We start from the raw sequence: 25,005 nt of genomic DNA, 5'->3' as shown, positions 1-25,005 counted from the left end.
AAACACCTAAGAATTACTAACCCACTTCCTTTCACAATAACAAGTGCTGTCATACAGCAAGGTAGTCTCTGCCAACCAGTATGACCAATACATAAAACACTCATATTCCATAGTCCCAACTGTTATCACGTTGTTACCGCCATGATCTTTCATTGTATTGATGCAGGTTGAGAATGACTGATATACAGGTGTAGTTTCTGTTTGAATGATGTCAACGAGAGTAGAATTCATGCTATAAAAGTGACCTATGAAAAGCAGGGATTAAGGTTTCCTTCACAGAAAAAAAAAAAAAAAAAAAAACCAAATACCAGGACAGGGAGACACTCAAATTGGGGCTGCCACACCCATCTGAGTAGAAAACCTCCACTGGACCTGCCCCATGTAAACAAAAGGCTCATTACAATCCACCTTTAATCGGAGCAGCCCACCTGGTGTCTGGGATGAAGGGAGGTTTGGACTATCTGAGGAAAATGCCCATGTGCTGTAATCATTTGGGCACACCCAGTGTTTAAGCTGACTTTAGCTCGGGTTCGAGTAGCAGAGGAACCGCACAGCTCGGTGGTTTTGATCACGTATTAAAACTAAGTACGAACTACGGCATGCAAATAAGGTGCCCACAATGGCTTGCTGTAGCTTGTTCCCTTCCCCCACATTGTCTACTGTACTTTTCCAGTCTGATCAGAATGCACAGTCTACTGACCAACCTTTGCAACAACAAAAATCCTGCACCACATCAAGAGTCTTTTAAAAATATTTTTATTAAAAACAATCCATCAAACACGTTAGTAAGAAAGAAACTGTACAATCTACGACGAGGACTTTAAACCATTCAACAAGTTCTAACATTAAAATGTGGCATGTGCCCAGCATATTTTAAAAAGAAAGGTTTTAGTGGCATATAGATTGAATGATGTCTTAAGACTTTACACGATTTATAAATAAATGGCAGAACCAGTGGTCTCAAGGTGATTGTTCCTTTAGAATCTGCATTCCTCAAGTAAAATGGCGGAAAGTGGCGTACTCCCACGGCAAAAAAAAAAAAAAAAAAAGTTCATCCAGAGGACCGGCTGACTCTTCACAGACTCCCGCTGCAGTGATGACTTTACATGTTCTCCATCTCCCTTTGCTGAAATGTAGGAGTGAGCAGATGAAACAGGTTAACGACAACAATTCTGTGGCGCAACACGTTAACTTTTACACAGACCGACACTGAAATTTTTTATTTTATTTTTAAAGTTACAGGAAGTTCATCTCACCTGAGCTTTGTTGTACCGCTGATTCTGTCGCCTTCTGGCAAAGAACTACACACACACACACACACACAGAAAAATTAGGACATCCAAATAAAGGAAAAAAAATCTGTGACTTACATTTTAAAAAGAAAATCTACACCGCGCCTCAACCGACGAGTTAACAACATTACAGGTAGACATCCATGCACTCACCAGGACCAGCAGGCCGGCAACCACGGCCAGCACCACCACCACGATGACGGCAATGATCCCGCCTGACAGGTTCTTCATGGTGAAGGTTGGGGGCTCCTCGTCCACATAGTACACCAGGATGTTCTCCATCTCCAGCTTCTGGTTGTCCACAGTGGGCTCGAACTTGTTCTGGTTCTTGAACAGGGGAAGCACCTTCACCTGCAGGAGGAGAGGACATGATTGAGAAGTGACCGGGTCGGTCAACGGGCCTCTCTTCAAACAGAAACAAACATGTTCAGTATATTGTGAAAATAGCTTCAACATACGTCTTTCTCCATGTAATAGGCCATTTGGGCCAGGTCACTCTTGCGATCTCCCTTCGGCTTCTTCACATCCAACACAATCATGCGGGCTTCAGGGTCATACTGCGGAAGGACAGACAGGAGACCGTGTTAGTCGTCAGTGAGGCGGTTTTGTGATGCTTTTCTGGAGTAATTAAATATACCGTGTGGAAATGTGACAAAACTGCACGTTATCTTCTCCCCAAACTGGACACTCGCTCACCTGGATCTCCTTCACCAGTTCCTTGTTGAAGTTGGCATAACGATTGTGAATGGCGTCTGCAATGGCTCTGTTTCAGGGCAAGACATTACAATTATGAGATATTGAGACCGATCTTATTGTGCTTTTAAAAAAAAAAAAAAAAAAAGGGGGGGGGGGGGGTGTCTTACATCTTCAAACTGTCAGCTTTCACTGGATTCGGCACTGGTTTGTGGGTCAGCTGGAGACGGACCCAGCTGGAGAAGAGAAAAATGAGACAAGAGGTCAACATTTCAGCATTGAACACTTCCACAAGTCATCCACAGCGACGAGGATGAATTTACTTACAAGGTCTCCACCAGCTTCTCACACTTGATATTCTTGTCTCCCTTGTCGGTTCGCCGCACGCCAGCGCTGTTGACACACCAGCACTCCTCTGTGTTGTTGCACTGCTTGGCCTTGAATTTGCCGTCGCTCTCACACTCGGGGTCGTAGATGCCATCGTTGTCCACAAAGGCCGTCTCCAGTGGCTTTCCTCCCACCCCGCGAGTGTCCTTGCCCTTTCTGGCCAAGAACATCTCGGCCTTCATCAGGAAGCACTTGGGGATCACTGCGTGTGGAACAAACAAACAAACGTCCCGTCGTGAGAGGGGGAGAGCCGGAGACCCCGCGAAGGGAGGGCGTCATGGGCTCGCTCACATCATTACTTACGTTTGGTGCAGTCCAGCTGTTGTTTGACGTTGTCGCCGACCATGACGTGGCACGAGCACTGAGATCCGTCGCAGGTGGCCCACTTGGCGGTGTCACACGTGCCTGCGCGGAACAGACCACAACGCGATTAACACTCTTCACAGCGACGCAAGCGCTACGTCAGCGAGACAAATACCTAATTACGCCTTTCAAATATCTACTGGCTCAACTGTGACTGTGTTGGTGACTCGTGTCACCGGATTGGACAAGCGCCTGCAGCGCCATCGAGCCGAGGTGTCCCCTACTCTGTCCCACCTGGAGGATTTTTTTTTTTTTTTTATTGCGCCCTGGTGTACAGCAGGTAGGCCGGCAGGTTTCACCTGGGCGTTGGTTTCTCTCGACAGCCAAGTCCCCGAAGAGCGGGGCAGGTCCTCCCAACCCCCACCCGCCGACGGAACTACCTGAGACCCACGCAGCTCTTTAATTCCGCTTTCGACGTCTCTGGTCGCTAATAAAGTCACTTTGTGCGACGGAGCATTACACCGAAGGCGGGAGAGAGGACACAGCTAATACGTCAATTTATTATTCCTGTTTAGAAAGTCCAGGTTTTAGTACGAATGAGCGTCCTTGATGCGGGGTTACAGAAGATCTTGCGTCCAGCCCAAACTGGGAGACGTTTCAGCCTAAGAAAATTTTTGTGTTTTGGTTTTTGTGTTTTTTTTTTGTTTGTTTTTTTTCCCCAATCAAACTACTCACAGGATTGAGCTGAGGCTCCCGCTGCGAAGGCAGCGACGGCGAAAACGATCCAGATTTTCATGATGAAAGTCAGAAACCCTGGAACCAGCGGCTGAGTAACTTCCCTCGTCGGCTCCCTGCTCGTCCGCCGCGCGCAAAGGTCAAAGATGGAGTGGAGACCGTGGCCGCGACACACAGCGTTTCCTTTCTTTCGTGCCGGTCCGACCTGTTTGGATAGGAAGTGAAGTCAAAAATTCAAAGGGCGCGGGTGAGATCCCTGGGCTTGTTTCTTCCGAACTGGCACGGGGAGGTCCGTAGCGTGCGGTTTATACTCCAGGTCCTGAGTCTATCTAATGACGTCGACGAAGACCGGTGGGGGCTGATAACTAACGACAACAACAAAAAAAAAACAACCCACCTTTTCTCCGGAATGACCATATTTGGTGCGCCCTCCTACCCCGCGCCGCCTGTTGATATACCGTATTTTATCCTGGTGGCTCTTCAACAAACCTACACGTCTTTAACTTTCTGAAATACTGTGGGCTGTGATTTGATAATATGGTTTTACGGGCCACACGTGCTTGTCTATAAGTGTATGTGAAGGAAATGAAGAAGCAAACGAACGTGAGACAAAGTTATCCTGTAGGATATTTCAGCACTGTGTTTTTAGGCATCGCCGCAGTTCTTTAGACGTCAAATATCAAATGTTGTAACACATCCAAACTGTTTAGTTGTTCATCTTCTATTTCATACACCTAAAAAAAAAAAAAAACCCAATATGCACACAAAATGCGAACTCTTCAAGCATATGAGGCTAATTATCTACAGTATCATCTTTATTCTAAACTGAGAGATAGCGACAGCAACTGTCATGACAGAAACCAGAGGTTGGGAAAACATTTTCTCAGGTATGGTGAGTCAGGCTCAGCTGAATGACACAGCTAAGTCACGGCCTCAGGGCATGAGAGGGCACCCAGCAAAAAGGGGGCTTGAGGAAAAAATAAGTTTAGTCATTGAAATGTGCGATTTTACTGGAAGCCGAGGAATGCTTGTACAAGATCACTGAAGTATGTGAGGAAGAGTTCGACTTTTAGGAAAATCCGGTACAAGACACACGAGGAGGTCACTGCCTCTGACCAAGAAATAGCCCTGCACATAGCCTTCGCTAAAAACCCACAACTTCTGTTTTTTGTACAGATTAAACACATTAGATACAACGCTTCAATTAGTGAGCCTTGGAGGTGCCTTGGACACCAAGCGAGAGGAAATATGATGGTTTACATAGACATGTTCATACATGGATTCGATTTGAGGTAATTGAGGTAAAAAAAAAAGTTGCTGTGTTGTCAAGAACATGCTGTTTTGGGAGGGGAAGGAGAACAGTGTCAATCACATTCGCACTCAAAAATGAAGTTCAATACAATACATTACATTTACTCATTTGGCAGACGCCTTCATCCACAGCGACTTACAAGTGAGGGCTAAAGCTTCAGAACTGTAGGAGACCTTGGAGTAAGTGCTAAGTGCTAAATCTGTTCAATAAGAAAAAATGCAAGGAGATCAGGTAACGAAGCTCGCAGTAAGTGCCAGTTAAGCACTAAATCTGGTGTTGGAGGTGTTAGGAGAGGTGGTGCTCTCGGAAGAGATGAGTCTTTGAGAGATTCTTGAAGTCAGAGAGGGGCGCCCCCGCTGTGATAACATTTGGTAGCTCGTTCCACCATCGGGGAACCACAAATTAGAACAGTCAGGACTGTGATTGCCGCGTGTGCAAGGATGGCAAATGCCAGATGACGTTCCATGGACGTACGCACTGGCCGAGAAGGAGCATAAGCCTGTATGATTTAGTTCAAGTAGAAGGGTGCAGACCCAGAACTCACGCTGAATTTGATTCGGGCAGCCATGGGTAGCCAGTGGAGGCCAATGAGCGGCGGAGGGACATGTAGGTTGATCGAAAACCAGAGGCGCCGCTGCCTTCCAGACTGTCTATAAAGGGTCTCACTCTGCATGAGGGGAGGCCCACTACAAGGGCAGTGCAGTAGCTGAGGCAAGCTATAACCATGGCCTGTACCCAGAGTCGGGTGGCATGCTGAGTCAGCTAAGGCCTGGTTTGTTTTATGATATATCGAGCAAAGCAGCACTACTGGGACGATAGCTGGTCATTAAACACGAACCCCCCCGTTTCTTGCGAGCTTGGTTCGGGTGAGAGATGAGGAGACGTTTTGGATGTTGAAATGTGATGGAGACATTGATTGGATGACTAAGAGTTCAGTCTTTAATTATAAGTTACACAATTAAGTATATTATATACAGATTTTTTTAGGATGCTTGATTCACTGTGAACATACTAAATACATCAACCCTGCTAAGAATCTGTATGTAGTATGGATTTGGGACTCAGATAAAATGTGCAATGACCAATGTTTCTTTTCAGACCTTTAACATCTGCTTGTGTAATTCTCAACAAACACTGCTCCTCTGCTTTGAGTTGAATGCAACTTTAATAAATCAGAGCCATTGTTGATGGCACCTGTGCTTTTCCTCTTACAACAAGTCCAAGTGTCTGCTGGGAGTGAGGGATGTAGACTGGGCATAGGCCTATTCCATAAGATGATCTTCCAGCACCTTACATCCTTTAAAAAACGACCAAATGTCAAGCCAGAAGCATCGACATGCATATTTACCAATGCATGTTAAGTGCTTGTTCAGAGTTTGTGGTGGTATGTACACCTATGCATTTTTAGAACAGCTAATCTGAAACTATTCTGTATTTCTATAGATGGCAGCCTCATTATATTGGCTTCTAGATTGCCTAGAATCATGATTCTGGAGGCTAGGTTCCCTGGGGGCCATCTCGAACTTTTGAAATACAGAAATCTGAACTTTGCATGTGAGTATCTCAGCTCTCTCTGAATCGCCAAATCGATGTGGACAGGGACAAATTCTAAAGGAATCGTTTGACATTTGGGAAATAGACTTGTTTGCTTTCTTGCCAAGAGTTAGATGAGAAGATTGACTCATGTCTGTGTTATGTTTAGAGCTGGAGCCAGGAGGTGGTTTAGCAGAAAGACTGAAAGCAGGGGGAGACAGCCTTGTCATCTATAGGTTTCAGGGTCTATGCTGTGACTCCAGTTTTTTCCCTCGTGTTTCTAGTGTTTCCCTTTCCCCGTGTTTTCTGTCTCTCCCCAGTCTGTCTCTTTGTGTGTGTGTGTGTGTGTGTCTGTGTCTGGGGCGTGGCGCTCCTCCCTCTCCCTCTCTCCCTCTCTCTCACCCCCCTGTTGCCAATCAGCCAGAACACCTGCAGTTCACCTGCAGTTCATCAGCTCATCAAACGCGCAGTATATATCCCCCGCTCCTACAGCCACTCTTCGCCAGGTTGTTGATTTCACCCGTCTGGTACAGGCTGCTCAGGCTGACCGTTAACATTTGTCTCCTCTTTTTCAGGACCACTACTCGCCCGCTTGCCTGCCAGCTCTCTTCAGAGTGCCACGCTCCAGACCCCCCTGCTTGCCTTACCAGCCCACAGCCCTCTAAACCCCACCTGCCTGTCTGCTCATCTACTCCTTCTCCTTCACAAGACGGCTGCGTCGCTTGTTCACCACACAGCTCCCTCTCCTTTCCTGTCTGCCTGTTCTGCTTTCAGGACATTCGCCTTCCCTGCCCCCGCCCACAGCTCACTCTCTGCCTGCTGCCCACTTTCCACAGCCCCTTGCTCAAAACCCCCCTCTCATTCGTCTAATCTCTCAGCTGAGTTAGCAAGAAACTCACTTTTGTTTCTGAACTCTGAGCTTTGTGTCGTGCATGTGGGTTCCTCTGCTACTTGTGACAATAAGAGATAAAACTACACCTTTAATAATACCTTTTTTTTTTAACATTTATTTATTTATTAGCTGCTTCTATTGATGGCGCCCCCCCGGCCAGTGCAGAATCGAAACTGCTTGTCACAGCCACCGACTGATAAGCAACATAAAACCCAGAGCGTAAGCCTTGTGACTAAAATGTCAAGTGTAGCAAAGGAAAACAATTGCACAGGCCCAAGTGATCAGATATGTAAATCTTAACGACAGGCCATTAAAAACAGTCCAACTCTTCCTGCCTGTGGACCAAGCTCATAAACCCGCTGAGTATCAGTAACTGCCTTATTTGTCCAGTAGCCGCTGCCAAGGATTTATTACTCTTTGTCATATTCTGTACACAGCATGGCAGGTCCACCATGTGACTGCTTGAAAAGACGGATTTAATGAAACCTAAAATTAGATAATAGAATTTACCTTGGAATAACAGAACAAGATCAAATATTTAGACCTTTTGGTTTGTTTTATCTTATATTCATGTCATGAATGGATGAATGACGTTCACCACCTAGGACAATACTGTAGATAGCAGTCACTGCAAAGGCTGTAGGAGTCAAGTCTGTTCAGTTCACATTTATTAGCCAACAGAGGTTAAACCAGAAGCAAACACATGCAGCTTTTAGCAGTTTGCTGGCTCCTGAAAAAGGTGGTTTTAATGGTCTAAATGGTTTGAGCAAACTCAAGTTGTGATACTGGTGTCAGTGGTGATTGTAATATGATCCACATGTTTGTAACGTGCACCTTCCACACATGATATCACTGACGAACACAGAAGACTCACACAGTAAAATACTAGATACTAAAATGGTCCAAATCCCTTTCTCCCCAGATGAACAGGTGAATCAAAGTCATTTTGGTTTCCTGTCTTCTTGTCTACAGTGAAGAGGACAAATGAAGGCCTTAGGGGACTGGTCCACTTATTGTATTGTTAAGCAGGGGAATATGGGTGTTCCCCTTCCCAGAGGTTTAAGATGTCAGGGCAGTGCATGGTACAGTGAGGTGGGCCATTGTCCCAAGTCCCAGGGGTGGAGGTATCAAGGCAGAGGTGGAGGAGAAGGAACGAGGCAGCTTGATGACAGAGGTTCGACTCTTTTGAGAAAGACGAAGAGAGAAGGAGAGGGAGCCAGAGGAGGGGAGTCCGCACTTTTTCCCCCACGAAAGACTCAAAGCCCACCAGGTGACGGGGCAATATGCGGTAAGTGAAAATCTCTGCTACTGTATTCTGCACTTTTCTTTTTATGTCCTTCTTGTTTATATGATCTGATTTTCTTATCATTCATCCATTTCATGTGACCCTGACCCGATGACCCCTTTATATTTCTTGATATTTTTGTTAATAATTGTTTCATGGTCAGTTTTTATACTATTAAAGCACAAAGGCCTTTTTTGGACACAAAAAAAAATAGTTCATCCATTGTTACATGGATCAGTTCATGAAATAGTTTTGTCAGTAATACCCTGTTAAGTTTAACCTAAAAAACATGTATTATTGTCTCTTACCTATGGGATTTTGTTATTCATTGTTTACCATGTTATTATTATTATTATTTAAAAGATTTGAAGGGTAACAAAACAAGACATTAATACGTTTTTATAAGAGACTTTCATATTTTTCTCCTTTGTCAGTATGTGTATAATTGTTAGCTTTGTTTAATTGTTTAGTTATGTACAAAATAATTTTATTTATTCTATTTACCAATGGATTTATTACATAAAGTACTTTGTTAATCCCAAAGTGAAACTGCAGCCAAGTCGCATGAAACACAAAAACAAAGGAGGTAGGTAAGAAATACAATAGTTTGTTATAAAAAAAGACAAGTAATATACATTAACAAACTGAATAAAATAAGAGAATAGAGCCTAAAAGCAGGACAATAAACTCTTAAACTCTTATATGCATTGAATACATACTGTATGTTAGTAGTACAAAACAGATGAGATAGACAGTAATATGTTAATTAGAAAGCTTTAGAGGTGCTGGTGGGCTTTTTTTTTTTCCATACCTTTTGATGGAGGCAGGCTAGCTGTTTCCCCCTGTTTCCAGTCTTTAAGCTCAGCTAAGCTAACCAGCTGCTGGCTGAAACTTCATATTTAATGGACAGATATGAGAGCTCTTCTCATCTGACTCTGCAAGCAAGCAAAGAAGCAGTTTCACAAACTATTAAAGTAAAGAATAAATGATAGATGAGTTCTGTTTAGGGAAAGGCTAAGTGTTATAGAGTAAAATGGAAAACAGCAGAATTGTAAAACGCTTAAAGCATTGTTATTTTCAAAAAAAAAAAAAAAAAGATTGACAGTGGCCATTTGCTCACGTTTCAAATGGCAATAAATGTTGCAGCTGGGGATGGAGATGATGACTCCTGTCATACCCAACTTTGTCCCTGTTGCAGGCCCTCAGGGAGGCTTGATATGATTGAAAGTAGACAGTCCTGGATTTATGTAATGGGAGTCTGCCTCGGCAATCTCACTGTCCATCCAGAACCTTCCACTGAGAAACAGACAATAGCCCTATATTGCCCGAAGGGAATATTGACATTTAGATGGAAACCCAATCAGAACAAACAAGGATTGTTGTTTTTCCTTTCATAATCCTCATGATTCAGCTCAACTGCTTCCTTGAACTATTGTCTGTAAAAAAAAAAAAAAAAAAAAAAAATGGTGAGATGACTGGTAAACACTGTGTAGAGCATTTTGTGTGTGTGTGTGTGTGTGGGGGGGGGGCTTGGTGTGTCTGGTTAGACAGCAGTTAACCCAGAACACCTTGAATACAACTTTATTTCAGTCTTTCCCAGGCGAACCGTAGCAGCAGAGAGTGATTATTCCAGTCTCTTTATGTAGCATACATCAATAATTCTTACATCAAATGATTGGACCTTGGACCTAAACAGTTCAGTTGTGCTCTCTCACAAACGGGGAAAAGGTCTTGCTGTCTTAATGAGCACAGTGAAAAAATTTTTTTTTCTGAGATTCAAAGTAGTAAAATGTAATTTTTCACATGTTCAACTCACTAACAACAAAACTGACCCTGAAACTAAAGCTGATTGTTTGGTGTTTTAGAGACAAAGTCATACAGAGCTTATTTGTGCGGCAGAGATTGAATGAAGAAATGTATTGACATGTATTCTCATTGGCTACATTTGGTACACTTAAAAGTTAGTCAAAATGTCACATTTGTTATGAGGTAAAAATCTGACTTCACCGTTTACATTTACAACCTAACTGGATCATTTAGACATGCAGTACCACTGTTTACTGCAGACACTGTTGGTGGCACTGAACAAGTTTGGAAAAAGTAGTACATACAGAAATAATTATTGGACTTTTGGACAAAAACAAAAACAAAAACAAAAAAACCCAAGACCAAACCAAAAAAACAACTTTTTTTTTTTTTTCCATACCTTTTGATGGAGGCAGGCTAGCTGTTTCCCCCTGTTTCCAGTCTTTAAGCTCAGCTAAGCTAACCAGCTGCTGGCTGAAACTTCATATTTAATGGACAGATATGAGAGCTCTTCTCATCTGACTCTGCAAGCAAGCAAAGAAGCAGTTTCACAAACTATTAAAGTAAAGAATAAATGATAGATGAGTTCTGTTTAGGGAAAGGCTAAGTGTTATAGAGTAAAATGGAAAACAGCAGAATTGTAAAACGCTTAAAGCATTGTTATTTTCAAAAAAAAAAAAAAAAAAGATTGACAGTGGCCATTTGCTCACGTTTCAAATGGCAATAAATGTTGCAGCTGGGGATGGAGATGATGACTCCTGTCATACCCAACTTTGTCCCTGTTGCAGGCCCTCAGGGAGGCTTGATATGATTGAAAGTAGACAGTCCTGGATTTATGTAATGGAAGTCTGCCTCGGCAATCTCACTGTCCATCCAGAACCTTCCACTGAGAAACAGACAATAGCCCTATATTGCCCGAAGGGAATATTGACATTTAGATGGAAACCCAATCAGAACAAACAAGGATTGTTGTTTTTCCTTTCATAATCCTCATGATTCAGCTCAACTGCTTCCTTGAACTATTGTCTGTAAAAAAAAAAAAAAAAAAAAAAAAAATGGTGAGATGACTGGTAAACACTGTGTAGAGCATTTTGTGTGTGTGTGTGTGTGTGGGGGGGGGGCTTGGTGTGTCTGGTTAGACAGCAGTTAACCCAGAACACCTTGAATACAACTTTATTTCAGTCTTTCCCAGGCGAACCGTAGCAGCAGAGAGTGATTATTCCAGTCTCTTTATGTAGCATACATCAATAATTCTTACATCAAATGATTGGACCTTGGACCTAAACAGTTCAGTTGTGCTCTCTCACAAACGGGGAAAAGGTCTTGCTGTCTTAATGAGCACAGTGAAAATTTTTTTTTTCTGAGATTCAAAGTAGTAAAATGTAATTTTTCACATGTTCAACTCACTAACAACAAAACTGACCCTGAAACTAAAGCTGATTGTTTGGTGTTTTAGAGACAAAGTCATACAGAGCTTATTTGTGCGGCAGAGATTGAATGAAGAAATGTATTGACATGTATTCTCATTGGCTAAATTTGGTACACTTAAAAGTTAGTCAAAATGTCACATTTGTTATGAGGTAAAAATCTGACTTCACCGTTTACATTTACAACCTAACTGGATCATTTAGACATGCAGTACCACTGTTTACTGCAGACACTGTTGGTGGCACTGAACAAGTTTGGAAAAAGTAGTACATACAGAAATAATTATTGGACTTTTGGACAAAAACAAAAACAAAAACAAAAAAACCCAAGACCAAACCAAAAAAACAACTTTTTTTTTTTCTGTAATGTTCAAAATGTACAGTTTGGACTAAAGTGAGGAGGTTGAGAGAATGATAGGAAAATTGTTATTTTTGAAGGAACATTCACTTTAATGCATAAATGACTCATAGGAACTCCCTTCCATTCATCTTGAGATGAACGTAAAAAATTTTGATGAATCAATCAAAGAAAATATGCAAAGAAAATAACATTTTTTTACAGAATGTGTTAATAGAACCTCTATTATATGGGCAGTGAATTACCAGTATTTAATGACAAAAAGGTGAGAAATTTTATTCCAACTTTAAATTGAGATAAACATACTGTTGAATGGACTAAAAACTAACTACCTAACTGGACTAACTAAAAAATTACAAAACATTAACTGGAAGGAATGAATTGCCATGTTGGATAAGCAAGTGAGAATGACAGTATATGACCTCTTTGGGTCAGGATAAGACAATAGGTTTATCTGTGTTACACAAACCATAACAATAGTCACCCAACCATTGGTCCAGTAGGCTGAAAGTAGGCTGTGGCAACACGAAGTACAGTAAGGAAGGTAACACACACCCTGCAGTTAGGTTAAATCAAGACTTTACTTCCTTTTTAAAGAGCAGAGGTTGATAAAATTTCAGACGTCATGTGATGAATCACTACATAATCCTCAAAATTGACACCACTGCATGTTGTTTGAAAATATATGCTTCATTTTTGATAGATTGCTAAAGCAAACACGAAGTGGATGAAACTCATGACTCCTTACCTTCACAAAGACTGAGTTGGTCTTCTTTCTTGTACCTCTCCCCTTATTTAGTTACAGAGATAAAAAAAAAAAACATCTAGGATGCCCACTATGTTTCTGGAAAACAGAGAATTATTATTATTAGGAGTATGACTCTAAAGGGTAATAGCCGATTCTCATGATTTTCTTGGCACTCACAGGTTTCCACTCCTGTGGCTGATAAGTCTGTTTGCGGTGCTGGAATACTGCAGTGCAGGTACCCTACCTTCCATTAACCATCATTACTGTTTTTATCTAACACACAGACAGTAGACATCAAATTACATATGCTCCTTAAACATTTAAAAAAAAAAGTTGACAGATAATCAGATTAAATATATCTCAAGCTCTTTTCTCTTACCCTTGTTCTTTTCAGTTGCTGACCTGAGAGACTGCGAGGCAGCAGGCAGCAAGTGCCATCCTCAAGCAGAGTGTCTGAAGGTCAAAAACAACTTCACCTGTGTGTGCCGCATGGGCTACCAGGGCGATGGTCTGTTGTGCAACGACATCGATGAATGTCAGAGTGGCCTGCATGGCTGTCACTCAAAGGCCCGCTGCAACAACACTCTGGGCAGCTACAGCTGTGTCTGCCGCAACGGATATGTTGGAGACGGCACCAACTGCCAGGACATCGACGAGTGCCAAAAAGAGAATGGAGGTTGCCACGCCAATGCTCTCTGTACTAACTTCGAGGGAGGGCGACGGTGCCGGTGTAAAGTCGGCTTCGGGGGCAATGGCTTCCAATGTTCTGATGTTAACGAATGCACTAACCAAAGGATCTGCCATTGGAACGCCACCTGCATCAACAACCCTGGGTCCTATGTGTGTACCTGTAATGCTGGCTACAAGGGCAACGGAAACTACCTGTGTCTTGACATAGATGAATGTTCAGAGACTCCTCATGTTTGTTCTTCCTCACTTGGCTACAGAGGCTGTAAAAATCTGCCAGGCACCTACCACTGCACGTGCAGCAGTGGCTTCGAAAGTAACGGGCAGAGCTGTGTGGACATCGACGAATGTGCAAGCAACATCTGCAGTCTATATGCAGACTGTGTAAACACAATGGGGTCCTACCGGTGTACCTGCAACAGTGGTTTTGTAGGAAATGGGCTGACATGTGCAGACATAAATGAATGCAATGAAAACAATCAATGCGACCCCGATGCTGTCTGTATCAACAGGCTGGGGAGTTACGAGTGCTCCTGTCTGGGCGGTTTTGTCGGAGATGGACGACTGTGTGAAGACATTGATGAGTGTGCAACACCCAGCATCTGCCCTTCTTCCACTACCTGCGTCAACACTGGCGGGTCATATTACTGCGACTGTGGTAGTGGCTTCATCTACAATGACTCCAAGTGCTATGATGTGAATGAGTGTGTGGCAGGCCGCTGCAGCCCCTCTGCAACCTGCACAAATTCACCTGGCTCCTTCTCTTGTCAGTGTGCAGCAGGGTACAGGGGAGATGGCTTCACCTGTGTAGATGTTGATGAATGCTCGTTGGCTAAGCAGTGCCACTCAAATGCAATTTGCATTAACCTTCCTGGCTCTTACAACTGCACATGTCGGGTGGGTTATTCTGGAGATGGGGTGATCCAGTGCAATGATGTGAACGAGTGTCTGGTGGATAATGGAGGTTGCAGAAACAAGGCTACATGTGTCAACAACCAGGGTTCCTTCTCTTGCTTGTGCCTACCAGGCTTCACCTTGGTTAACCGGACTCTTTGCCAAGATATAAATGAGTGTAATGAACTGAACAATCCATGTGGAGTGAATGAAGAGTGCAAGAATATTGACGGATCACATGAGTGCCCCTGCCGGGTCGGTTACTACCGCCCAGCCAGCAACATGGACTGTGTTGATATGGATGAGTGTAAAGACAACCCTTGCCATGTCAACGCCACATGCCTCAACACCATCGGGTCCCACACTTGCACCTGTAAGCGAGGTTTTGTAGCAAATGGCAGCAAGTGTGAGGATATTGATGAGTGTTCTGCGGTGGGTACATGTCACCCACAGGCAGTATGTACAAACGTCATAGGAGACTTCTTCTGCTCCTGTGAGCAGGGTTTCAAAGGTGATGGCTTCTCCTGTCTTGATGTGGATGAGTGCACCCTCTCTGATACCATCTGCCCGGCCTTCTCAAAGTGTATCAACTCCCCTGGTGCTCATGTCTGCTCATGTTTGAATGGTACAGTGGCCTTCAATGACACCTGTGTGCCACCCAGTCCGTTGTGTGACCCTTCCTGCCACAGTCATGGCCTGTGCCACCGTTCACCCGCTGGATACCAGTGTGTGTGTGACCTGGGTTATGTGGGTAATGGCCTGACTTGTTCTGACATAGATGAGTGCCAGAGGGAAAACGTTTGTCCTGAAAATGAAACGGAGTGTGTGAATATCCCAGGATCGTTTTCCTGTGTCTGCAGAAAAGGCTACACTCTCAGTGGAACACAATGTGTTGGTAAGCACAGTTCTTTCATTCTTATTTTCAAACAGATCATTAAGTGTATTTGATCTAGCTTGATTCCAGATCTCTGTATTACTACCCATGTCCCTTATTTGTCAAGTGATTCATATGAATCAATCCTGAACATGATGCCCGGCTGAATGAATGAATGAAACAAAAATGGGACCTATTTGAAAGAGTAGTTAATAAACTCCATGAACGTACAAAATATTACTGATCTTTTTTTTAACATCTGCTGTAAGTTTTGGAGAAAAGAAGATGATAATTCATTCCAAACATTTCAACCTGACATGACAGTACAGTTATAATGAGGCTACCTCTTTTTCTAAAATTCTGACATTTTTATTTCTGTCACTAAACCAAGAAATTTGTTGTATGTCACTTCTAAATAAGAGTTAATCCGTAACTTGATCCTAGTTATCTCCCTCTCTTTCTCCCTCCCTCCCCATTCTTGTATCATCCTTCTAGATGTGAACGAGTGCGAGACAGGGCAGCAGGAGTGCAGCGAGTTTGCCAAGTGTGTCAACACAATGGGCAGCCATTCCTGCTTCTGTCTCAGCGGCTTCACAGGTGATGGGAAGAACTGCTCTGGTAAGCATCAAATTCTCATTGTTAACATCTATGACGCCAGTTGGTTTTTTGCCCCCATAAGTGGACTCTCTTTTGAGCTTTCTTTTAGCACCATTTGGGGCTGTTTCCCTGACACTGTCCCATTTTGGATAAATTATAGACTTCGATGAGTGCCAAGTCCAAAATGGAGGATGCCATCCAGTTGCCAGCTGCACTAACACGCCTGGATCTTTCTACTGCGCCTGTCCGCCTGGCATGGAGGGCAGTGGCTTTGACTGCCAGGATGTGAATGAGTGTGAGCAGAACTCCTCCCTGATACACAACTGCAGTGCCCAGGCTTTGTGCCTCAACTCAAACGGGTCCTACATCTGCCAGTGCCTGGATGGATATCATGGCGATGGCTTTGTTTGTGAAGATGTGGATGAATGTCAGCTGACCACAACCTGTAGCAGCAACACGACATGCACTAACACCCCTGGTTCCTATGCATGTGCGTGTATCTTGGTCCTGGTGTATGACAAGGGCACGTGTGTGAGTCAAGACACCTGCCTAAATGCTAGTAATGCCTGCCACCCCCTCGCTGAGTGCCGCCCACACCAGGGTTCCTTCTACTGCCGGTGCAAAGATGGTTATGAAGGAAGTGGCACTGATTGCTGGGATGTAGATGAATGTGACCATTCACAAGGTGAAGTCTGCCATGCCTTCTCCTACTGCTTCAACACTGACGGCTCCTACATCTGTGACTGCTGGGAGGGGTTTGAAGACAATGGGACACACTGTCAGGACATGGATGAATGTGTGACAGGGAACTTCACCTGCCCTGACAACAGTACCTGTACTAATATAGAGGGGAGCTATGACTGTACCTGTGACGCAGGATTCTCAGGCAACAGCTCCTTGTGTTTGGACATAGATGAGTGCTCGCTTGGCCTCATCCAGTGTCCTAATTTCTCAAACTGCCTAAACACAGTTGGATCTTTTGACTGTGAGTGCTGGGGAGGTTACCAAGGCACCAACACAGACTGTGAGGATATCGATGAGTGCCTAGACAACTCCACCTGCCCTGAGCAAAGCATGTGCATCAACACAAATGGAGGCTACCTCTGTCTTTGTGATGCTGGATTTTTCAGTGTTGATGACTTGTGTGTGGACATCGATGAATGCAAGGATACTAAGCTGGGGGAGTTTTGCACTAATGGGACATGTATGAATGCTATTGGGTCATATTACTGTGAATGTATCAAAGGATTCTGGAGTAATGGGACAGAGTGCATGGATGTAGATGAATGCTCAGACTCACTCAACTCTTCATTGTGTCAGCCCCATTCTATATGTGTCAACATCCCTGGGTCTTACCTTTGCCCCTGTAATGAGGGGTTTATTCTTAATGGTACAGAGTGTCAGGATGTGGATGAGTGTCACAACCAAGATCGTACCCCATGCCCTGAGCACTCATTATGTAACAACACAGCAGGGTCATTCTTCTGTCTGTGTTCTCCTGGGTACAAACCCATTAGCCTGGGCTGTGAGGACATCGATGAATGCAAGGTCAACACCACCTGCCGCTTTGACCAGGTGTGTACCAACCTGCCTGGAGCGTACAACTGCTCTTGTCCCCTGGGGTATCACGAGGAGAAACAGGCATGTGTGGACACCGATGAATGTGAGACTTCACCCTGCCATCGCTTAGCACGGTGCTGGAACACCCCTGGCTCTTTTTCATGCCACTGCCCCCTTGGCTTCGCTGGAAATGGTACCTGGTGCAAAGATGTGGATGAGTGCGTTGCCCTGACCAAACCATGCCACCCTCTCGCTCACTGTCACAACACCCCAGGGTCATTTGTATGTGTGTGTATGCCTGGTTTTGTAAGTATCGGGTCGCTGTGCGTAGACTTTGATGAATGCCAACAGGTTGATGGGCTTTGTCACTCTGCTGCCACCTGCTCCAACCATGTAGGAAGTTTCAAATGCTCATGCAGTCGTGGCTGGAATGCCACCAAAGATAATGGTCTTGGAAAAGGAGGATGTGTGGACTTGGATGAGTGTTTGTCACCCATGACATGCCCTGGGCAAACATCCTGTACCAACCTGCTAGGGTCTTATACCTGTTCCTGTCCCAAAAACAGCACAGTGTGCAGAAGAATGGCTCAAAAGGGTTGGCTATGTCTTTGTTAATTAAGTGTCTTGATAATCATACACTGATTCCTGTGTTTGTGCATGTGTGCTTCACCCTCTTCTGTGAATGTATAAATGTATAATGTACCATATGTATAAATGGTAAATTTCATCAAAATATTGTGGAAACAATTTTGGAGAAACAAGATTTTCACAATGAGAATAGCATCAAATACCAAGTCCCATCATTCAGCTCCTACAAAGTGTACAGCTAGTAACATTTGCAGATACCATTTGAAACTACAACTGTCCCTTTTAAAAGGAAAAAAAAAACTTAAAAAAAATCAGAGTGAAAATATAATTAGGTTAAGTTAAATCAAAGGTACTACTCACATTACTTCTTCTGGTTTGGTGTAAGCACAGCGTTCAGCACAGCTTTCTACTTTTTCAGTTTGCATTATGGCAAAGAGGACAACATTAGCTTGGCTTACAGATGAGGCAAAATGCATTTGATAGATCAAGAGCCTGTTGTTATTATGCATTGTGAATTTTGAATCTAAACTGATTATTACAGACCAACTATTTTGTTTTTTCCAAAGTTCAAACGGTAGTTCGAATTTCGAATAGAAAGTGACAGCCTAAAACAATTAGCGCTCATGCTGGCAGCAAGCAAACTGGTCCGTTTAGTTGATGACAATATGATGTGGCTATCCTTAGTTTTGCTACTGATTAACTTCTGTGCTTCTTCAATAGAGAGCAACCTGTACCCTTTTGGATCAGAGGTTGGTGATAAAGGAGTACAGGTGGACACAGAAGATGGAAATTCACCGTATATCACACCGCCAATGGGTTTTCCCTTTATGGGAAAATTATACGACAGGGTTTATGTGAGTTTTCTAAGCACAATACTACTATCTTACAACACTAAAAGTATCTCATGGGAGTGCACATACAGCATCTGCCAAGGCTGCAAAATATTTATAAATGTCCATCTGGATTCAAATGTCACATTTCACAATTAGAAATTAATTAATTAAATAGAAATCCTTTTTTTAAAAATCCTTGATCCGCATCGAGACGTAATCACTTCCTTTTTGGCCTCTGGCCTAGCTGTGCAGCAACTTTAAGTTTTAAGTTTTGAAATATTCTGCAAACAGGAATGAAAACAAAACCTTCTTCGTTATCAGAAGATAACAGTTAATCACAGTGAATATAACAGCATACAGCTTAACCTTAAGGAGTGTGGTTTTGTTGAGACAATTATACACATAGTATACATGACTACAGTCTACAATGTATAGAATATATAGCATTAACAATAGAATATGTGATCCTTACATGCCTTGCTCAAGGATAGAACAGTAATAAAGCATACAGCTCTTATAAAGAAATTGAGAATAAATAAATGAAAAAAATGACTTGAAAATAGATAAATATGACATATAGCTATAACTACTGCAATATTAGCCATAAAGGTATGATTTTATGACAGAAGATGATGGTCAACCTTTTTACTAACAGTCTGATATTGTCTCTTCCTTTCCTTTCTCAGTTTTCTGACAATGGCCTTGTCCAGTTTCAGTCCGTCGCTGAGAATGAGCAGTACCTGCTGCCTGCTCCTTTAGCCAGTGGTTTCCCCGACAACATGAATGTGGCTCTGTTGGCGGTGTTCTGGGATGATGCTGACCTCACCACTGGCCATGGACGGCTGCTCTATCAGGTTATATGTGATCTTTTTTTTTTTTCAGTGGAAAGAATAAATTAAAATCAGAGACACTTTGTCGTTGATTTTACTTGGAACACAGAACGGCTTAGTCTGTATTTGATAGAGATGCAATCTACAAAACAAGCTTCCATTCATAGTTGTTGATTTAATAACTTTATGCTGCAATTTGTGGAATATATTACGCTTCCTTTTAGGAATACCATAAGGTGGACATGTCAGATGTCTACTCCCAGATAGTGTTTAATCGTACTGCAGATGAAGTGACAAAGTTTGAGGTGCAGAGAAGCAAGTCTGCTTTTACCCCCGCCTGGATCCTCAAGATCACCTGGGACAATGTGATGCCCGTGTCCTACCAGAAGATCAACCTCTCAGAGGTAAAGATTGTTTGAATCTTGAAAACATTCAAATGTATACACTGAAAAGCACTAAGAATGTGAGTGAGTGAATGAGTCAGCGAGTGACAAAAGTTACACCATTGGTCAGCCGAATGCTGCATTACTGAGTGCTGAGTTTTGGTGAAAGTTCCGATGGAGCAGTGAGTGTTTTGCCTCTTTGCATGCTTGTCCTACCTAAATGCTACTGTTGTGAGCAATGTGAGCCCTTTAACCTCAGCTCAAAGAAAGCAGGTATTCAGTCATCAGTCCTGAAACACTCATGCTGTTGTGTTTAGCTTTGGTGCCATCTTGTGGTTGGTTCATCCTAAAGCGCTTGAATGCAGAGTGTAGTGATACTTGTTGCCACCTGTCTGTTGTATATCTCTTTGCACTGTGTTGTGGTCTTGTTATTGTTCTACAGTTGGAATTGTGTTACCATGTAGTGTTAGGAAGTGATACACTGACTGATGTAAATTGTAAGTTAATAACTCAAACAGTTCTGATTTGTTATTTTCAGATTAACACTTTCCAGTGTATCCTGACTACGGATGGAGCACGTTCCTTTGCCCTCTTGCGATATGGGGAGATGCACTGGGGTCCTGGCCAGAGGCAATATCACGACGCTCTCATTGGCTACACAGATGGAAAATCCTCATTCAAGGAGCCCACTGTCCCCCCAGAAAACCTTTTCGGGCCTGGAGGCAGATACAGGCCCCAACAGGTGAAAGGGACCCTGGGGATGTTAGGTCAGCTGGTGTATGATTTGACAGGACCAGCAGGGTCAGACATAGATCCCCAAATCAGGTGCCAAGCATGGGCAATGAAGGAGCCTGACCCTGCTGAGTGGACAAAGGAGCTGTCTTCATGTCCTTGCATCCGCACCCAGGCTCTGGAGGACCTGTCGTTCTTACAGGACACTACCGATCTGGGCTTAAGAGTGAAGACGCTAAGGGGTCAGCGTTGGGGGGGTGCAGGGGGGCACATCTTCAAGTCAGTCCTGTCCAACAGATATGGTTCAGGGAAGAGGTGTGTGTATGAACCAGAAGGTCCCCTGCTGGCTGGGTACAACGAACGCTACTTCTCCATACACAGCGTACAGAAACATATCGGTAATACAAGTCATTCTGGAATTTTGGTCAAATGTACCATAAAAGTAGAATTTATAGTACAGCCAACAACTCCTAACGGTCCCCTTTACACAGTTTATTAGTCACTAGGGAATGTTTTTAATCCAGGGTTATTTTCAAGACACAGTAGTCGAGTCAGATTCAAGATCTGCTCCACAGGGGTCACGAAAAAATAATGACAGCACAAATGAAGTTGTATTCACGATTAAGACCAAAATAGACACTAAACTCTGTTGTTTCAAATTTTTTTCAAAAGGTTTTTTTCAAGGAAATTTGGATATCATACCCATCAACTGTTTAGTGATTAATGCGTAGGAATTAAGTAACCTAATTCCTACACAAATTTGAGAAGAAATTCTCATTAATTACTATGTTTTAAATATTTTTATAACAATGGACAGAAAAAGGTTATTATTATTATCATTATTACGAGTTACTGTTATGAGTACTGTGAGTCAGTAAGATATTAGTGCCTTGCTCAAGGACAAAGTAAAAAGCATGTCTGTCGCTGGGATCAAACCTGCAACCTTCTACTTACAGGACAGTCTGTCTGACCACCTAATCCATGCTGCCACAGCCACTTACTTGCCTTTAAGTGTACGAATTGAATCAGGGCTTCTCTCTCCAGATGAAGATCTCCTGCCATTCCAGTGGTGTTGTATTGAGTCCCCTTTATGTCACCTGTACCTCAACAAGAGACCGCTGGACCGTTGCCAAGGTTACAGCTGGGCCTGCCCAGACGGCTGCACCCCGGCCAAGAAGGCGACACAGGGTGTAGGTGAGGGACTCCTCCCAGTAAACACAAAGCAAGTTAAAATCAGCAGAGGAGCACATACAGTAATCAGTCGATATGTTCATTGTTTTTAATAAATAATGATGTATTCATCCAGTCATGATACTCAGCAGTCTGCCTATTCCCAGAAAATTTAACATACCATTAATCCAAGAAGTCTAGTAATATGAATTTAAATTGTATCCCAGAAAACCTCTCTTTACTATGTTTCCCTTGCAGCAATGGTCTATGGCAGCCTCCATTTCATCACCTTTGACGGTACGGAGTACTCCTTCAAGGCCCTGGGAGAGTTTGTGATATTGCGTCTCTCTTCCACCACCGGCTCTAATATCTTCACCCTGCAAGGACAGACTGACAAGCTACACATAGATGCAAAGGGGATCATTGAGGTCCCAGTGGTGGTGCGCATGGCTGCCTTCCACCAGGGCATTGGCAAGGTCAGGGTGTTTGTTTGTCGGCAGGCGCTGGAGTGAGTGTGTCTTAAGAGAGAGTCAGTTTGTGTGTATTAAAGGAATAGTAACATTTTTGAAAATAAGCCTATTTGCTTTCTCTCTGAGAGTTAGATGAGGAGATCGATACCACCCTCATGATTGAGTGTTAAGCACTGAATTGGAGTTCAAAATAAGCCCGATAACAACATTAAAAAAAAAACACAACCTTCCATGCCACCACATGGTGGGTTGTAAAACTCGCAACTTGATACGTTGTATCTTTAATCGATCTTGTCAGCTAACTCGTGATGAGTGCAGTTCTAACTTTTGAGAAGTATAAATATGTACTGTTTAAATAAATGTCAATTTGACTGAACATCAGGAATCTAATGTGACATAGAATAAGTGAGTTTCAGTATCAAGATCCTTATTCCACCCATTTATTTTGAATAATAATTCCATAATTTTTGAATAATAATTGTATCATTGTATTATTTATTTCAGCCTTCTGCAGTTTTTTTTATAAAAGCCAAAGACACGAGCACCTTAAGCTTAGACAAATTTCAGTATAATACACAGCATGTAATTACATGAGTATCAATCTGCAAACCCTACTCATTCAGTTGTTAAAGCCGGCTAAAATCCAGTTGTGCATCTAGTTGTTAAAGCAGGTAAAAATAAACATTAGATAATAATCGTAAATCATACTTTAACCTAGCTGTAATTTTCATGTATCGTTTTCAGATTGAATGGAGATGTGCCGAGAAGGGAGATGGACTCCAGGTTTTCGTGGATAATGTTGAGGTCCCACTCACAGTTGGTAATGATAACATCACATACCTGACATACAGTTAAAAAGCTGTTTTATGGAGCACTCTGGTAGCTGAATGGTTACAGAGCATGCCACATAACTGCAATGTCTGCGGTTTGATTGTGGCCAGGCGGTTTGTTGCATGCCATGGCCTTTCTTTTTCCCCATGTTTCCTGCCTGTCTCTTCACTGCTAACTATCAAATAAAGGCAAAAGCGCCAAAAACTGTTTTATTTTTTGTTTTTTGTATAAGATACCATAGTCTAGGAGCAGATTAAAAAAATTAGAAAATTATACAATTACAATTCTATACAGGGTTACATAACAGTTAATAAAAATATCTATTTAAAGGGGCAATATGTAAAAGTATTTTAGTTTAAAACATTCAACAAATAACTAAAATTATCAACAGAATGTGAAGAAATAACATTTTTTGACATTATGTCAAAGACGTCTATGTATTGTGTTGCAGAGGTATCTACTGAAGTTAGCATGCTAACCAGCTAGCCCTAGCCCGTACCATCTATACCACTTTGTACCTCGAGAGGCGATAGTAAAGTCTGCCCACAGTCCAACATGAGAGGATGAAGAACTATTAACACCGAGTAGGCTATAGACCTGTGCTGCAGCCATCCTCTCTCTGCGACATTCCCTCGCTCTTTCCTCAAGCTCAGCTGTTGATGCTGCTGCTCTAGCTGCTCTCCCTCTTCCTCGCATTCCTCAACCTCTCGGGGCTCATCCTCTACTCCTGCCACCGCTATTTTTGAAGGCCCGCCAGCCTACTGATGTGGCGGCCCACTCTGATTTTTTTGGCCCAATGGCCAGTCCGACTACAAAACAGGGGAAGGTGAGGGGGCAGGAGGGACCAAAGAGTGCACTTCCCTGTTTCTAACAATAGGGGTGGACACCCCAAACTTTCTGGTAAAATGTTGCCCGATATTTGTTTGGAGTATGAATTTGACAGTTTGCCAATTCTTACACATTGCCCCTTTAAGACCTAAATTTTGTTATCTTAATCATATGACAAATATGTCCTAACTGTCCTTTCAGGTGTCGTGCACATGGGTGAGAAGGACTTTGCTGTGCGCTGTATGTCAATGAATCGCTGTGCAGCAGTATACGCTGGTGGTCTCCATGTGGTGGTATGGCGGGCTGTCGGCCACAATCAGCTGGTGGCCTTGGTGGAGGTTCCTCAGACCTTCTACAACCGCACTGTGGGTCTCATGGGACTCTGGAGCTCCAACCGCTCAGACGACTTCCTCATGTCCGACGGCAGGCTCCTCCCCTTAGCTGACCTCAACCCCCCCCCAGAGGAGAGACTGCATGACTTTGGCATGTCCTGTGAGTGGACCATAGATCCATACACTTATACCATTTATTTGTGTTTGAAGAGAAAATTTGAGAACATTTTGAGAAATATGAGTTAAGTCAACCAACGCTAGCTAAGGGTACTTTCGTCTACAGTAGCAACTAGCCGGTGAACATAGTGGAGCATTTAGCAGCTAAAGAGCCAGATATTTCCGTCAGCACTTGGTAGAGACCAAAAAAGACCTAAAAGGGCAGTGAATATTGGACTTACATTCATCAGGTCAAAAGCAAGGCAACCCCAAATGAATGCTAATGTTTTCTGCTGGATGCGTAAATCAGCAACTGTTTGGTAACACACTCAACATATGAATAACACGTCCATGTTGTGTTTGCAGCTTGTTGTGCTGCCCAAAATGGGAACCCCCCCCCCCCCAAAAAAAAAAACAATTAATGCATCTTTAAATATATGCTTCAATCCTATGCCTTTTCCATTCCCAT

The 25,005-nt window shown here is 43.1% G+C and overlaps 2 protein-coding genes across 5 annotated transcripts in view; one reads left to right on the top strand and one right to left on the bottom strand.

Moving 5' to 3' along the window:
* Positions 1-739: 739 nt before the first annotated feature.
* On the bottom strand, positions 740-3,758 carry epcam (epithelial cell adhesion molecule). Its single transcript, XM_040138513.1, has 9 exons — positions 3,411-3,758; positions 2,676-2,777; positions 2,313-2,574; positions 2,156-2,221; positions 1,989-2,055; positions 1,751-1,849; positions 1,446-1,643; positions 1,257-1,301; positions 740-1,126 (listed from the first exon to the last, which is right to left on the bottom strand). The coding sequence occupies exons 1-9, from the start codon at positions 3,469-3,471 to the stop codon at positions 1,103-1,105; spliced, it is 924 nt and encodes a 307-aa protein (XP_039994447.1). The 5' UTR covers positions 3,472-3,758; the 3' UTR covers positions 740-1,102.
* Positions 3,759-7,551: 3,793 nt separating this feature from the next.
* The window catches only part of si:ch73-105b23.6 (fibrillin-2), a 28,546-nt gene continuing 11,092 nt past the window's right edge, over positions 7,552-25,005 (top strand). For 3 of the 4 annotated variants that reach the window (XM_040140035.1, XM_040140034.1, XM_040140033.1), the window contains exons 1-13: positions 7,552-8,435; positions 12,951-13,006; positions 13,166-15,247; positions 15,722-15,844; positions 15,984-17,978; positions 18,692-18,825; positions 19,491-19,658; positions 19,859-20,038; positions 20,556-21,147; positions 21,794-21,943; positions 22,178-22,395; positions 23,134-23,209; positions 24,250-24,540. In XM_040140035.1, coding sequence (XP_039995969.1) covers positions 8,431-8,435; positions 12,951-13,006; positions 13,166-15,247; positions 15,722-15,844; positions 15,984-17,978; positions 18,692-18,825; positions 19,491-19,658; positions 19,859-20,038; positions 20,556-21,147; positions 21,794-21,943; positions 22,178-22,395; positions 23,134-23,209; positions 24,250-24,540 — 6,070 coding nt within the window. In that variant the 5' untranslated portion in view covers positions 7,552-8,430. The remainder of the gene's footprint in view (positions 8,436-12,950; positions 13,007-13,165; positions 15,248-15,721; positions 15,845-15,983; positions 17,979-18,691; positions 18,826-19,490; positions 19,659-19,858; positions 20,039-20,555; positions 21,148-21,793; positions 21,944-22,177; positions 22,396-23,133; positions 23,210-24,249; positions 24,541-25,005) is intronic. The other variant, XM_040140037.1, reaches the window with a different exon arrangement.

Source organism: Xiphias gladius, chromosome 11 (assembly GCF_016859285.1).
Source record: "Xiphias gladius isolate SHS-SW01 ecotype Sanya breed wild chromosome 11, ASM1685928v1, whole genome shotgun sequence".
Taxonomy (NCBI): Eukaryota; Metazoa; Chordata; class Actinopteri; order Istiophoriformes; family Xiphiidae; genus Xiphias; species Xiphias gladius.
The sequence above is the reverse complement of the archived record's forward strand: the minus strand, read 5'-3'. Positions and strand labels throughout refer to the sequence as shown.